We start from the raw sequence: 15,301 nt of genomic DNA on the forward strand, positions 1-15,301 counted from the left end.
TTGGTGGGGGAAAGGGGAGGTGCCAGAGGAAGCAGTGGGTCAGTCTCTCACCCACTGACCACCAGTCTCTCTCCCTCTTCCCTGTCCCCATCTCACCTTCCCTCTCGGCTTCTGCCTCTCACCTCCCTCTCTTTCTTCTCCAAGCATCCTCCCTACGCTTCTGCACCCGCTCCTCCCTCGCACCCTCCCGCGCCTAAGCGGACCTCCTGGGGAGCCAGCTCGGTCCAGCCTCCCAGTGCAGTCACGTCCTAGAGCCTGTTCGGCTGAGCCGGCAGCATGTGGAACGCGACGGCCAGCGAAGAGCCGGGATTCAACCTCACGCTGGCCGACCTGGACTGGGATGCTTCCCCCGGCAACGACTCGCTGGGCGACGAGCTGCTGCGGCTCTTCCCCGCGCCGCTGCTGGCGGGCTGTCACAGCCACCTGCGTGGCGCTCTTCGTAGTGGGCATCTCTGGCAACCTGCTCACCATGCTGGTGGTGTCGCGCTTCCGCGAGTTGCGCACCACCACCAACCTCTACCTGTCCAGCATGGCCTTCTCCGACCTGCTCATCTTCCTCTGCATGCCCCTGGACCTCGTTCGCCTCTGGCAGTACCGGCCCTGGAACTTCGGCGACCTGCTCTGCAAACTCTTCCAATTTGTCAGCGAGAGCTGCACCTACGCCACGGTGCTCACCATCACAGCGCTGAGCGTCGAGCGCTACTTCGCCATCTGCTTCCCGCTGAGGGCCAAGGTGGTGGTCACCAAGGGGCGGGTGAAGCTGGTCATCTTCGTCATCTGGGCCGTGGCCTTCTGCAGCGCCGGGCCCATCTTCGTGCTAGTCGGGGTGGAGCACGAGAATGGCACCGACCCTTGGGACACCAACGAATGCCGCCCCACCGAGTTCGCGGTGCGCTCTGGACTGCTCACGGTCATGGTGTGGGTGTCCAGCATCTTCTTCTTCCTTCCTGTCTTCTGCCTCACGGTCCTCTACAGTCTCATCGGCAGGAAGCTGTGGCGGAGGAGGCGCGGCGATGCTGTCGTGGGCGCCTCACTCAGGGACCAGAACCACAAGCAAACCATGAAAATGCTGGGTGGGTCTCAGCGCGCGTTCAGTATTTCTCTCGTGGATCCTCTCCTCTCCCTGTGCCTGCTCCCTTCTCTCTGAGTCTCCATCTCTATTTCCCCCTGAGTCTCTACCTCTTTCTTCGGTTTCTCTGGGCCTCTTTCTCTCTGCATGTCTCTCAATTATTCTCTCCTCTTGCTTTCCTGAGTGATGTTTTTGGTCTCTCAACCTCTCTCTCTGTCTCTGTCTCTCTCTCCTCCCCCTTTACTTTGTCAGTGTCTTTCTTACCGTCTCTATCTCTTTGTGTCTCTTTCTTCCTGTCTCTCTTTTCTCTCTTTCACAGAAAAATGTCCCACATTTGTATTTCCCCAAAATAAATTTTATATCAGCCAGAAACTCCACTTTAAAATCGAGCTATCTTATAAAAGTCTGTTGTGGTCTTTAAGCATTAAAAGTGAGGACTGACTTCCTGCCTCAAATAGAATTTGTGAATATCTAAGTTACATTAAGAAAAGCAGGGCTCGGATCTAGAAAGTGTTCAGTGGTAAATTCAACCAAAGACATGATCAGTTTGGATAACCCTCTTAGAGATGATTCATTTTTCTTTCAATATTGTGATTTGTTTTCTGCCCTGCATTTTTTCAGATAATTGCATCAATTCTGTTTACCCTGCTGCTGTTTATACAGCTTTATAAGGAAGTCAGCAACAAATCATTGAAGTTTCATTTGTTTTTATGATAACCTGCCTCTTCAGGTAATCATAGGATAAGGTATCACTAGGATAAGGTAAGGATAAACTAGAATAAACAAAGCTCCAACAGGAGGAAAGGAGACTTTGTGGAAACCAACAGAATTCACTGCCTCTCCAAATGACCCTTCAGGAACATCTGGGTACAATGTCATAACTGGATTTGCTGAATGTTTATTGCACAAATTCAGCTTCTTTAGGTATATGTGTTTGGTACAAGGGAAGTAATAATAAATGTGTTTACATCCCAGCAAAATATTAACTCTACTTGCATTTTCAAAACCAAGGTCTGTATATTTTCTTATTTAGATATTATAGTCAAAACTTCATACTTACTGGCATATTTTAAGGCTTCTTAGAAGTCATTCCAGGATGATTTCATATTTCCAATTTTACAATTCCTGGATCTTACATATTACAGTGATAGAGTTTATTAAAGGAATGTCAAAGATCTTATTTTCTGGACCAGTGATTCTCGTGATATGACTCATAGGTTATAAGCCTGCTAGTGTCCTCCAAGGGAGCCTAAGCTCTCACCTATGAGATTCACATTGTTATTGTGGCAGTTAGGTTGCTACTATACAACTTAGTTTTAAGGGTAAGTTTAATAATTTCCTCCAGTTTTATTTTCAAGCCATTAATTTCTTCATTGGTGTCTCAACACCAATGTTAACTTTCTTCTTCCTTGACAATTTGAAAGAGATCACTGAAGTGTTACAAGGACTAAAAAGTTATTTATTATTTTTCCCTGATTTCTGAATTTAAAACAATCTAAACATTTAGACATCTTTAAAAATTATCTTACATAGGCAAAATGAAGACTTGGATGGATGATCATTTATATGAGTTGGTTTACTTATGTCTTACTTATATCTATTGTAGGTGGCATAGAATCATTCCGCTCAGTGATTCTTAATCCTGGCTGTATATTCAATCCTCTGTGAAACTTAAAAAAAAAAAAGAAAGAAAAGACAAAGCATATGCCCTGATCTCCCTCTTAGAGATTTAAATTGACTGAATCTATACTACATTCAAGGAATCTGCATTGTTTTAAAAAGTGCCCCAGGAGACTCGGATACACAGCTATGGTTGAGTACAACCACTTTACCTCATAAATGTGTGTGTTGTGTCTAACACATAAAAACTGCTGGACTATTGTGAAGAAATGGTCTAGTCAGTTGAGTCAATATGTCAACTCACTACAAAATCACTCGGATAGTTGTTAAATAGGAATGACTGGGAAGCTCAGTACAAATTGTTGAACTGTTGGTCCAGACAGACTGAACCTTTGTTAAAATGTTGGAACGAGGAAGAGCAGAACACAATGTTTCTCTGAAGTCAGTGGTCATAGACCATGAAACAAAAACAAAGTCTTAAAAATAGAATGTGATTTGCTATGACATTTCTTGAGCTGACTATCTCTCTCCCATTGTCCTTTTAGCTGTAGTGGTGTTTGCCTTCATCCTCTGCTGGCTGCCCTTCCATGTAGGGCGATATTTATTTTCCAAATCCTTTGAGCCTGGCTCCTTGGAGATTGCTCAGATCAGCCAGTACTGCAACCTCGTGTCCTTTGTCCTCTTCTACCTCAGCGCTGCCATCAACCCCATTCTGTACAACATCATGTCCAAGAAGTACCGGGTGGCAGTGTTCAGACTTCTGGGATTCGAACCCTTCTCCCAGAGAAAGCTCTCCACTCTGAAGGACGAAAGTTCTCGGGCCTGGACAGAATCTAGTATTAATACATGACCTAGCACATTGCTGAGTACCGTCACCGCTTATTATGCTAAACCAGAAGACATAGCACAGCAGAACTTGGGAGGAAGCTGAAGGTTAATTTTGGAATTAGGAACACATAGATCTGGAAACATTTTGGAGGGAAAAAAGACATCATTTGTAGGGTGCGAGCAGTTTGATTTGATTGCACACTTATCAGTGCTCTCATACACGATTTCTGCATATTCACTGCCTATGATTTTGCATTCTGCTGTGGGTGCTGGTGAGGGCTTTGCAATTCAGAGAAAGGAGGTAGAGCAGAGTGAGCAATTAGAGCAATTCTTGGTGGGTAGATAAAAATTTGCTTTGCTTTTTCATAATGATCAAAATTATTTGGTTAAAAGAATGACATTACATAATACAAATTTTAAAATGTAACTTTTAAAAACTAGCAATTTTCATAAAGCTCTAGAGCAGTGCTGTCCAAGAGAAATATAACATGAGGCACAGAAGCAATCAATCAATCAATCACAGAAGCAAAATTATTAAAAAGAAATTTACATGCTTTTTTCACACTAAGTCTTTGAAATCTGACATGCTTTTTACACTTACAGAATCCCTCAATTTGGACACTAAGTTTTCATCGGTAATATTTGATGTATTTAGATTTCATAAAATTTACAGATAAAAAGTAGATTCAATAACCTAAGTTGTCTAAACACACTTAAAAGCTTTCCCATAACTGAAACAACTGTAACCCTTTAAACTTAAAAGTAGTTATAGTTAAAAATTCAGTTCTTCAGTTGCACTAGTCACATTTCAAGTTTCCAGTAGCTTGAGGTTACCACTTGGAACAGCACAGCTCTAGAGTATATACAAAACTCACCTTATATAAAATGTTTAAAAATAAATACTCTTTCCCTAAAATGTTTATAGTGATGTTCACATAGCAGAATTTTAGAGTGATGAATACTAAAAATCACACTAAATGTCCTGTTCTGTATGCTCAGAAGAGAATGGATATGAAATGTGTAACATGTATTTTTAAATTAAGTTGAGTTGCATGTGTCAATATTCAGGAAATGAAACTTTATAAAACAATTATGGGTAATCACAAACTGCCTTATATGGCTTAACAACAATTTTTAAGTCAATCATAAGGCTTCAACTTGTGAATAAGGCAATAATTTGTAAGGTACTCTGGCAAGCTTACAAGAAAGTTAATGAATATAGAAATTTTTCAAGTGATGAAGGCAGGCTTATGTGAAATACCAAGAATCCCCTAAATGCTACTGCTTATTGATATTAAAAACTTTCAAAAATCTTATAACCATTTATTTTAAAATGCCTATGCTGTGTCCTGTCTCCAAATTAGTTTTGCTGCTTATATCCCATTGCTTACCTGATAGATATGATTACCTGGACTTCCAGATCCTCTCTTAATTGTAATTATGAATGAACAGACATCTTCAACTAAATATTGTACATTTTGTTATAAGTATATAATTTTCATTTATATTGACATTGCTTCCTATACAGTCAACTCTTTACATTCTAAAGATTTGGGTTAATATCTTTAGTATGCAAAGAGTAATAGCTTTTTCATAATCCTGTGCAATACTTAGTCATATAAGCAGTTCCTTCATGAAGTTATTGGTTCACAACTATGGAATGGATGGAACCATTTAGGGAAATTCCTGCCATGATTGTTTTTTCCTTCAACAAAAAGAAGAAAGATAATCATGATGAAATAATTGATTGATTATTTAGTATGGAAACATCCAAACACAATCATAATTAGAATTATTTCTCTAGAAAAATGTTTCCAAGATTCATTCTGACACTAAAACTACACCACCAATGTGATCTAACTACAGAATGCTAGCAAGCTGATTATGTAGTTAATTCCTAAGAGTGCATCAATATTAAAAAAACAAAAACAAAAAACACTGACTCATTTAAGTTCATGGGATACTAATTAGGGCATTGAGCATTATTGTCCTGGAGAGGGCCCAGTAAATCCAAAAAAGGTAGTTCAACTTCCTGAAGCCTTAGATTTTTTTGTCTATAAATATATCCTGCTTGAGAGGAAACAAACAAGAAAACCTTGACCTCCATGACATAGTCGATTGCTTTGGAGGAAAACAATCCCAACTCTTAATTCATTGCTTAGCCTCCTCTCTTGTGGGTTTATGTCTAGTCTTGGCCTAATTCACCTTCTGGGAGTAGTTAATGTAGTAGGGACCACCATTGTCCTTCAGTGGCATTAATCTGGAAACTCAGAGAACATGTTTAGGGGAAGAGATCTTTAATTTGTCCTCTTATACCATTGCTTTCTTATTGTTTGTAACTTCTTTATTTTATCATACTCTTTAAATCATTTAAGACTCAGGGAAAAGAGGAACTTACACTGAGGAATATTGTTTGTAAAAGTCCATTATTTCGTAAGCATTTAGTATGTGCCTGATATGTTCTAAACTCTAACAATTTATAAGCCAAGGATTTTATCCTTAAGGAGCTCGCAATCACTTGTGTGTTTTGTTGCATTAGGCAACCGATAACTTCTTTAAACTGTAAAGTAAACATCTCTGGTTGACACTGGATCAAGGGACTGGCTGTTCATCCCATTGTGTTGCTGTGTATTTGGCTCAAAATAAATTCAAGATGGGCTGTTCCTCCAACAACTGGTCAATTTTGTAGACACAGTTAATGTGTCTACCAGCAGTACTTACACTCAACATATTCTTTATTAATGTAGGGAAAGTAAAGTGATCTTTTTTTACTCTGTGTTTCAATTTTCCTGGTTATCGAGCAATGAGGTGTTTGTTACCACAGCTTACACTGTGGCACAAAATCAAGTGTTGGATCATTTTCATTACAGGGAGTAACTGTTGTATAAGTAAGAACTTTTAAACGATAGCTTTAAATATCCATTGCCATGAGTTACTCAAAAGTAGAAGTTTCACTGTAGTGAGATTTAGAAACACCTCTAGTGCCTGGACACACCTTGAAAATCATTTTATAGAAAACTTTTTATTGCGGTGCAGGTTGTTGTGTTGAGATTTGACTTGAATTTCTACTTTTTCATGCTAATACTTTTATTAAGAATCTCATATCATTACAAGCATTCTATGACTTTTAGTTCCACATTGGCAGTTTTAGCTTTTTTTTTCTATTTTTTATTTATTCACATACTTGAGTTATGCTGTTAAAAAAACTGTGAGATTTTTTTGCAAGTTTGGTGCCTGAAACACTCTCCTGTCTTTTAACAAGTAGTACGTATATCTTTAAAACATGACATACATAGTTGCATGTCAAAATTTCTTGTCACAATGGGTGAATAGAATAGAGTTTTCTGTTTTCACAAACACTGACTCTCTTGTAAATAATTTCATTAAAGGATAAAGATAATGTCAGTAACAAATAAACCATGTCTAATACAGTTCATTAGCTAATGATTAGCCTTTTTATTTTTTTTCAATTTAAATTGCAACGCCAGCCAGAATAGATACAATTGTGTCTTAACTGGGTGGTTAGTGACAAATGTTAATTCAGTGAATTCACAACATAAATATTTTCTTATCTAGAGAATGAACTTGTGGTCAAAATCAGCAGAAAAGAATGTGCTAGTGATAGATGCTGTTTTAAGCTAACATCACTTATTTATTCATATTAAATGAATTCAATCAAGTTAGTCTTGACAAGAATCTGAGTTTGAAGCAGGCGAGGGGGAAAGTTTGGATGAGGCTTGTTTTTGTATTTTCTCTTTTGAACTCCAACTTGCAGGATGCTAGAGGCTAGCTTTTTGTTGACAGAAATATCGTCATCCTTAAACAAAAAAAGCTGTCATGTCTTTTCCCCTCCCAACAGTCTGGATATTTGCTAGAATTCCAATTAATATTTTATACTATGACACAGGATATAACTTTGCTCAAGGAACTACCAACTACCCTCAAAACTAGCAAGCCAATAAAGCTCTCAAAAATCATGCCTCATGTAAATGTTCAGAAAGTTCCACCAAAATGTGTACAACTATTCTTTCCAGAATTCCTCTCTGCCCCAGCCACAGAGAAAGCTTTCAAGAAGAACGGTTTGAAAGATTTGCTGTGTCTTTAACATCTTAAATCCAAAACATTTCTCTGCTCAAACAACAAAAACATTTATCTTTTTCACTTTTACCACTATGGATTTAGTATAATAGAAAACACTTGTCTCTACTAAAAAATACAAAAATTAGCTGGGCATGGTTGCGGGTGCCTATAATCCCAGCTACTCAGGAGGCTGAGGCAGGAGAATCGCTTGAACCCAGGAGGCAGAGGTTGCAGTGAGCCGAGATTACGTCATTACACTCTAGCCTGGGTAACAGAGCAAGACTCTGCTTCAAAAAAAAAAAAGAAAAGAAAAGAAAAAGAAAACACTTGTTCATATATATATATTTATCCGAACAGCCTCGTCCCCTGTTTCACTGATATGTGATGTATTCCATGTCTGTATAGAATTTCATACTTGGTTGATTTGTGTTGTTATAATATGTCATAAATGTCACTGATGTTTTGATTTGCAATTCTTTTTCTTTAGGGATTTTCTGAATGTCAATGAAGAGTTTACTATAGCTTCCATGTACCTGTCATATGCAACTACACGTAGGTTTCCCTTCCTTTGAGTGTTCTTAACCAAACAATTGCCTAATAAATATATTTTAAAGCATATGGCTGACTTCCACTTAGTTATAAAACTTGGTGTCTAGAATATTTTACCTCTACTCTTGTCTCAGATTTAGTTGTATTTTGCCCTTTTAATTCCTGAAATATGTATTTTGCACCTATGAGGAGGTGTTTGTTGTAGTAAATTTTATTTCCCCAAAGGCTCCAATATTCAATAGTGAGTTAAACAATTCCTGTAAGAATTAAGAAGAGTGGCAGGCCGAGGTGGGCGGATCACGAGGTCAGGAGATTGAGACCATCCTGGCTAACATGGTGAAACCCCATCTTTACTAAAAGTACAAAAAATTAGCCGGGCATGGTGGTGTGCTCCTGTAGTCCCAGCTACATGAGAGGCTGAGGCAGGAGAAACACTTGAACCCAGGAGGCGGAAGTTGCAGTGAGCCAAGATCACGCCACTGCACTCCAGCCCGGGCGACAGAGCGAGACTCTTTCTCAGAAAAAAAAAAAAAAAAGAATTAAGAAGAGTAAAGGACCCGGTGGTGGACTGTGATCCCATGCTCTCATACCTCTCTGACCCTTCCAGCCTGTCACTTCAGAGCCAATATGCCCTTCCTGGTGTTGCACTAATATTTGATCCAAAGACCATGCATGAGCTCTTTGGGTCAGGGAAAGGATGTCTGTTGACCTTGGACTCAGTAGCTACTCACTGAATGTTGGACAAATTAAAGTTTAAAGACTGGATTGTGTGTCATCTGGTCATTAGCTTCCAGACACATGGATTCCAGGGGTTAATAAAATTTAAGGCTAAAAGTGGAAGCAGACAATTTTATTGGCCAATTAGGGGACTTTAAAATACGCTACCACCAGGTATCACCATCATTTCAACTTAAAAGAACATAAACTAAGAAAAAAATATGTAAAGGGCATAATCTTGGAATAAAGGATAGTCACAGTACGAAAATTCAATGTATTCCACATAACACAAAATTATACGTGTGTGCTGTTTTGAATTAGTTACAATTTTAAAATAGCACCTAAATTAAAATGTCTAAGAAATACTTGCCAACAATTAGTAACACATTAAAGCAATCCAAGTAAGCAAATCATGGGATTGGTTTTTATAGATCCACTGAGGCCTTTTCCAATATCTTTTGGCAACTGCTATCCACCTCTCCCTTAATTCAATGCCAGCCAGGGCCCATCCCCTTTTTTTTCGGGCTCGTTCCCTCAGTAGACCCTAGACCCAACTCTGAGGTCAAAGGAAGAGCAGGCAGCAGGCCCTCTCAGCAGGTCTCACATTCTGGGGTCATCTACAAAGGCTGGTTGCCCCCACCTCTGGACTCATAGTTCATCATCGGTTCCTGATTTCATAACCAACTTCTTTAAGGGGCCATCAAATTAGTTATAAATCAATACACGCCTCCTGAAGAATAGTTTGACAGTGTGTATAAAATTCTTACAAAGTTTACCCTTTGACACAGTAATTTTATATTGAGACATGATTATGGAGAAGCACCATCTATAATCGTGTTCCTTGTACCTTATTTGTAATTGTGAAAACGTGAAAAGCCCAAATGTCTGAGAATGGGGAATTTGTTAGATAAATTACAGTAATGATCATCGTTAACATTTACATGACATTGTGCTTAATGCTTTCAATTAATTTTCTAATACAATCTTCCCAACATACCTAGGAAGAGGTTGTGTTGTTATGCCTGTGGGTGTGTGGAGTGGGGGGCTGGGAGTCATTGAGACAAGAGAAGTTTTGTCACATAGTTAGGCAATGGTAGGTCTAAAATTTGGCCCCGAATGGATTAGATTCTAGTTAGGGTCTTGTGTCCTCATTTTACCCACGCAAACATTAAAATGATATTGTAAACATTAAAAATGATATTGTAATAACATGGGTAAAATGTTTACCCAAGTTAGTAAAGGAAAACATATATTGTCCCATCTTTAAAAAAAAATGCATGTTCCCAGAGCAGAGAGGTTGAAAAGATATAGCACACTAAAGTATTAACAGTGTTTCTCTGGTTGGTTGAAATGTTTTCTTTTTTCTATTTTTCCACGGTTTCCAACATTTCAACAAAGAATGTGTATTATCCTTGCGATAATGGAAAGTGGCAGAATGAGTTAGTACAAGACAGCGACTGGCCTCTCTCTGGCCTTGCTCCAGATCCTGCTCTTGGCTCTCAGCCTCTATCTGTGTCTGGGACCTTGGGTTTGCCTGGTTTCTGTGAGACCATGGTCCTCAGGGAGACCCCTTCCATGTCCAGCCCTAACTCTGAGCTCTCGGCCTCTGCAGGTCCTCACTAGGACATTTGCTCTTCCCTGGCAGTGACAGTTTCAGGGAGGTGGTGGTGGGAGAGGGAAGCCAGCCAGCATCAGGCCTATATTCCAGTTCTGCTGCTATGACTATGTGGCTTTGGCGAGTTCCTTAACCTCTATCCATATAAAGTACCAGACACTTAGTAGGTGCTCATTAAATGGCCACAGTGATCCTTTGGTTACTTAGCAAAGTATAAAGTGGCCCCATTTTGTGTCCCCCTTTCCTAGGTACTCTGTTGCCTAGAACACTTCTTCAGACATCTCTATCTTCCACTGACCCAACTGGGAAGGTCTTGCAGCAACTTCATTGATCATTTACAGAATTTTAGAGAGGCTGATAAAAGCAGCTGCAAATTTGGCAAAGTTTAGTAATTGCCCTGCCTGTAGTGCTGACAAGGCACTGTCAGGTTTTCCCCAAATGCAGCAGATACACTTTGTGAGCCCTTTGCTCCTCTCCCAGGGTCCATTTTTCCCTCTATCTGTGGAATAAAAAATAATTTTCAGCTCAGTCAACAGAAGGTGGAAGAAGATGTAGGTAGCAGATAAAGGGGGAGAGCTGGGAGAATCTTCTGGGTTCCTGAGAGTATACCTCTATTCGTGGTCACTTGTTCACTCTCTAGACCTGATTAACTGCTCCAGAACCTTTATTGAGTGACTTTTTTCTTTCAAGATTTATGCTCCAGGAACAAAGCACATGAAGTAGACTATGCATAGACTTTGAAGCCAAACAGGAGTAAACATATAGAATTTACTCCTGGCTTCATCATCTAGCAGCCATGCAACAATGGGCAATTACTAAACATTAACTTCTCTAGGTCTCAGCTGATTTAATAGTACAATAGGAATCCTAAAACTACCTACTTTGTGTGGTTGTTGACAGGATCCAATGACAAAGAATATGTAAAGGGACAGCGTCTGGTACACAGAAGAGCCCCACACATGCTTTTTATATTACTATAATTTGTTAGGTTGTTTACCATCTTTGATGAGTTTCTTTAAAGTAGAGCAAGAACCTAAAACATGTGAAGAAATCTGAATGCAGAATCCTTCTACAGTTTTAGGATTGCCTTCCCATCCCAATTTTGACAGCAGTTTCACCCATATCTACTTTAATGAGTGTTTTCGTGACTTGCCTTTCTTAAGACTTTCCAAGGAATTCAATGTAGGTTTCAGAGAAAGAGCAGTTTTCTTTTTTGCAATCACATTTCATCAGTTTACTATAAATTACTACTTTTTTTTTTTTTTTTTTGAGACTGAGTCTCACTCTTGTTGCCCAGGGCTGGAGTGAAATGGTGCAATCTCGGCTCACCGCAACCCCTGCCTCCTGGGTTCAAGTGATTATCCTGCCTCAGCCTCCTGAGTAGCTGGTATTACAGGCATGCCCCACCATGCCCAGCTAATTTTGTCCTTTTAGTAGAGATGGGGTTTCTCCATGTTGGTCAGGCTAGTCTCGAACTCCCGACCTCAGGTGATCCACCCACCTCGTCCTCCCAAAGTGCTGGGATTACAAGCATGAGCCACCGCACCCAGCCCATAATTTTTAGTTAAATAGTTACAATAACAAGTGCAATTTGCTTTAGACAAACTTGGGAACAAAGAACTTGGCTACTCAGAAGTGTAGAGGTGTGCGACAGTGTGGCTTTCTAGCTCCCAGCACATTCAATGTGGCCCAAACATTAGTCACCATCCTTGAGAGAGTGAATGGATTGGATACCAGCAATTCTGGTTAAGAAATCTTCTAATCTCTATGTAAAAGCACTTAGATTATAGAGATTCACTGGTTCTCTTCAAAGAGAATAAATCCAAGTCAATAACACTTTAGAGATCGTCTAGGGTCTGAGGAATTTCATTTAGGGAGTTTCCTCCAGTGGGTCAACTCCTGTCAATTGTTAGTGGCTCCCAACAACACTGAGCTGTGTTGGGTTCTTGGTAGGGTAAAAATGTATCCCTTTTGTCTGTAATAGTACTGGTTATTCCTGTGGTTGGCCATCACATCTAGTTTGCATTTGTCCTGGATTTTTTCATTTTTTTAAAAGATATATCATTAATATTTGCATTAAAGTAAACTGGGGTTAGTTTGCTGGATCTCCATTTGGTTATTTCCATCTTCTGCCATGGTCTTGTCTAGCAGCATGTGAGGTTTGTGTTAAGTGAACAGAGTTCTCTCCTTAGTGCACAGTAAATCTGAAAGATGACCAACTTTAATCTATCTCTTTACTTCCAGTACTTTCCCAGGCCAATTTAATTAAGCCCTCCTTTTCAAAGAAATCATGCAAAAACACTTGCTAAGAAAACAAAGTGGACAGTGGCACACACTGCTAGGGAATGTCCATTTTTCTGTCTTAGGTGGTATTGATGGGAAAAATATTTGGGGGCTATTTATTGTCTTCTGCAGTTCTGCTATGGCTCTTACTGTAATCTTCAAGATGCATGACGTCAGTAGGGTCAGTGGAAAATGGAAAAACATTAAAGACTGGGCACGGTGGCTCATGCCTGTAATCCCAGCACTTTGGGAAGCCAAAGCAGGCAGATCACTTGAGGTCAGGAGTTTGAGACCAGCTTGGCTAAAATAGTGAAACCTTGTCTCTACTAAAAATACAAAAATTAGCTGGGCATGGTGGTGGGCGCCTGTAGTCCCAGATACTTAGGAGGCTGAGGCAGGAGAATCACTTGAACCCAGGAGGCAGTGGTCGCAATGAGCCGAGATCGTGCCACTGCACTCCAGCCTGACGACAGAGCGAGACCCCATCTCAAAAACAACAACAACAACAACAACAACAGCAAAACCTTGTAGATTATGTACATATGCAATAAGTGCAGGAAATAAAGGTTGAGTAGCCCTCCTCTAGAGGATAAACACTTTTGTTAAATTGTAACAAGCTTGAATTTTGCTATAAATCTACTGAAGTTAGTAATTATTTCAATAAAAACTATGTCCAGATACAACTGTTTAACACATGGGACAGCAGAAGGCACATTTAAGTTTCAGTATGCAAAGCAGGTGTTTCCATTTAAATGAAACAATTGTTCTTTCAAATTAATTGTACTCATTTTGGAGTCTATAGTTTCTTACCCATGCACAAAAAGCACATGATAGTTGTTATTGTGTTGACTCCATTGTCAGAAGACAATCTTGGCACACAGTTGAATGAGGCCAATTTTATATCAATGCCATCACATGCTTTAAATAAAAGATCAGTTAATCTCACTAATGGATTGAGTTTTTCATCCAATTGATGGAATTGAAATAAAGCTTTTGGAAATCCTTGTTTAGTGAAATATTTTGCATTATTGAGAATGTAACTGAAATTTTTCTTAAAAGATCTCCATTGATGTTAAATGTATTTATTTTGGGGCAACAATATGAATATAATTTTGGATGGACATAGTGTCATGATAAAAGCAATGTTCTTACTAAATTACAAATTCTATAAAACAGACATCCAAGCATGGAATTGTGGTAACCATATAACTCATAATTCACCCAAAAAAGTTATGATGTTCTGTCAATAAAAAAAAAGAATTGGGTCAGAGTAATTCCAGCATTTTGGGAGGCCAAAGTGGACAGATCACATGAGGTCAGGAGTTTGAGACCAGCCTGGCCAACATGGTGAAACTCCATATCTACTAAAAATACAGAAATTAGCCAGGTGTTGTAGTACACACCTGTAATCCCAGCTACTCAGGAGGCTAAGACAGGAGAATTGCTTGAGCCGAGATCATGCCACTGCACATCCAGCCTAGGCAACAGCAAGAGTTTGGAAAAAAAAAAAAAAAGAAGAAGAAGAAGAATTGTCAAAATTCACAAAACTTACATAGATATGGCTTGAGTTTGTCCCCACCAAAACTCAGGTTGAAATTTGATCCCCTATGTGGCAGTGTTGGGAGGTGAGACCTAGTGGGAGATGTTTGGGCCATAGGGTAGGAACCTTCATGAATGGCTTGGTGCCATTCTTACTGTAGTGAATGAGTTCTTGCTATAGTAAGACTGATATCGTTTGGCTCTTTGTCCCCACTCAAATCTCATCTTGTAGCTCCCATAAATCCTATGTGTTGTGGGAGGAACCTGGTAAGATATAACCGAATCATGGAGGTGGGTCTTTCCCATGCTATTCTCATGATAGTGAGTAAGTCTTACAAGATCTGATAGTTAAAAAAAAAGTGGGACTTTCCCTATACAAGCTCATTCTCTTTGACTACTGCCATCCTTGTAAGATGTGACTTGTTCCTCCTTGCCTTCCACCATGATTGTGAGGGCCTCCCAGCCATGTGGAGCTACAAGTCCATTAAAACCCCTTTTTCTTCCCAGTCTCAGGTATGTCTTTATCAGCAGTGCTGAAAACAGACTAATAAGGTAAATTAGTGTCAGTAGAGTGGGGCGCTGCTTAAAATATACCCAAAATGTGGAAGTGACTTTGGAACTGGGTAACAGGCAAAGGTTGGAACAGTTTTGAGGGCTCAGAAGAAGATAGGAAAGTGTGGGAAAGTTTAGAACTTCCTAGAGATTTGTTGAATGGTTTTGCCCAAAATGCTGATAGTGATATGGACAATAGAGTCCAGACTGAGGTGGTCTCAGATGGAAATGAGAAACTTGTTGGGAACTAGAGCAAAAGTGACTCTTGTTACATTTTAGCAAAGAGACTGGCAGCATTTTGCCCCTGTCCTAGAGATCTGTGGGACTTTGACCTTGAGAGAGATGATTTAGGGTATCTGGCAGAAGAAATCTCTAAGCAGCAAAGCATTCAAGAGGTGACTTGGGAGTTGTTAAAGGCATTCAGTTTTATAAGGGAAGCAGAGCACGAA

General features: G+C 39.7%; 1 protein-coding gene across 1 annotated transcript; it reads left to right on the top strand.

Moving 5' to 3' along the window:
* Window positions 1-276: 276 nt before the first annotated feature.
* Window positions 277-3,574, top strand: GHSR (growth hormone secretagogue receptor). Its single transcript, XM_010356909.2, is given in 3 exon segments — window positions 277-411; window positions 413-1,073; window positions 3,235-3,574. Coding segments are annotated over 3 exon segments (1,101 nt in total). The 3' UTR covers window positions 3,540-3,574.
* The last annotated feature ends 11,727 nt before the right edge of the window (window positions 3,575-15,301 follow it).

Source organism: Rhinopithecus roxellana, chromosome 1, assembly GCF_007565055.1.
Source record: "Rhinopithecus roxellana isolate Shanxi Qingling chromosome 1, ASM756505v1, whole genome shotgun sequence".
Classification (NCBI taxonomy): Eukaryota; Metazoa; Chordata; class Mammalia; order Primates; family Cercopithecidae; genus Rhinopithecus; species Rhinopithecus roxellana.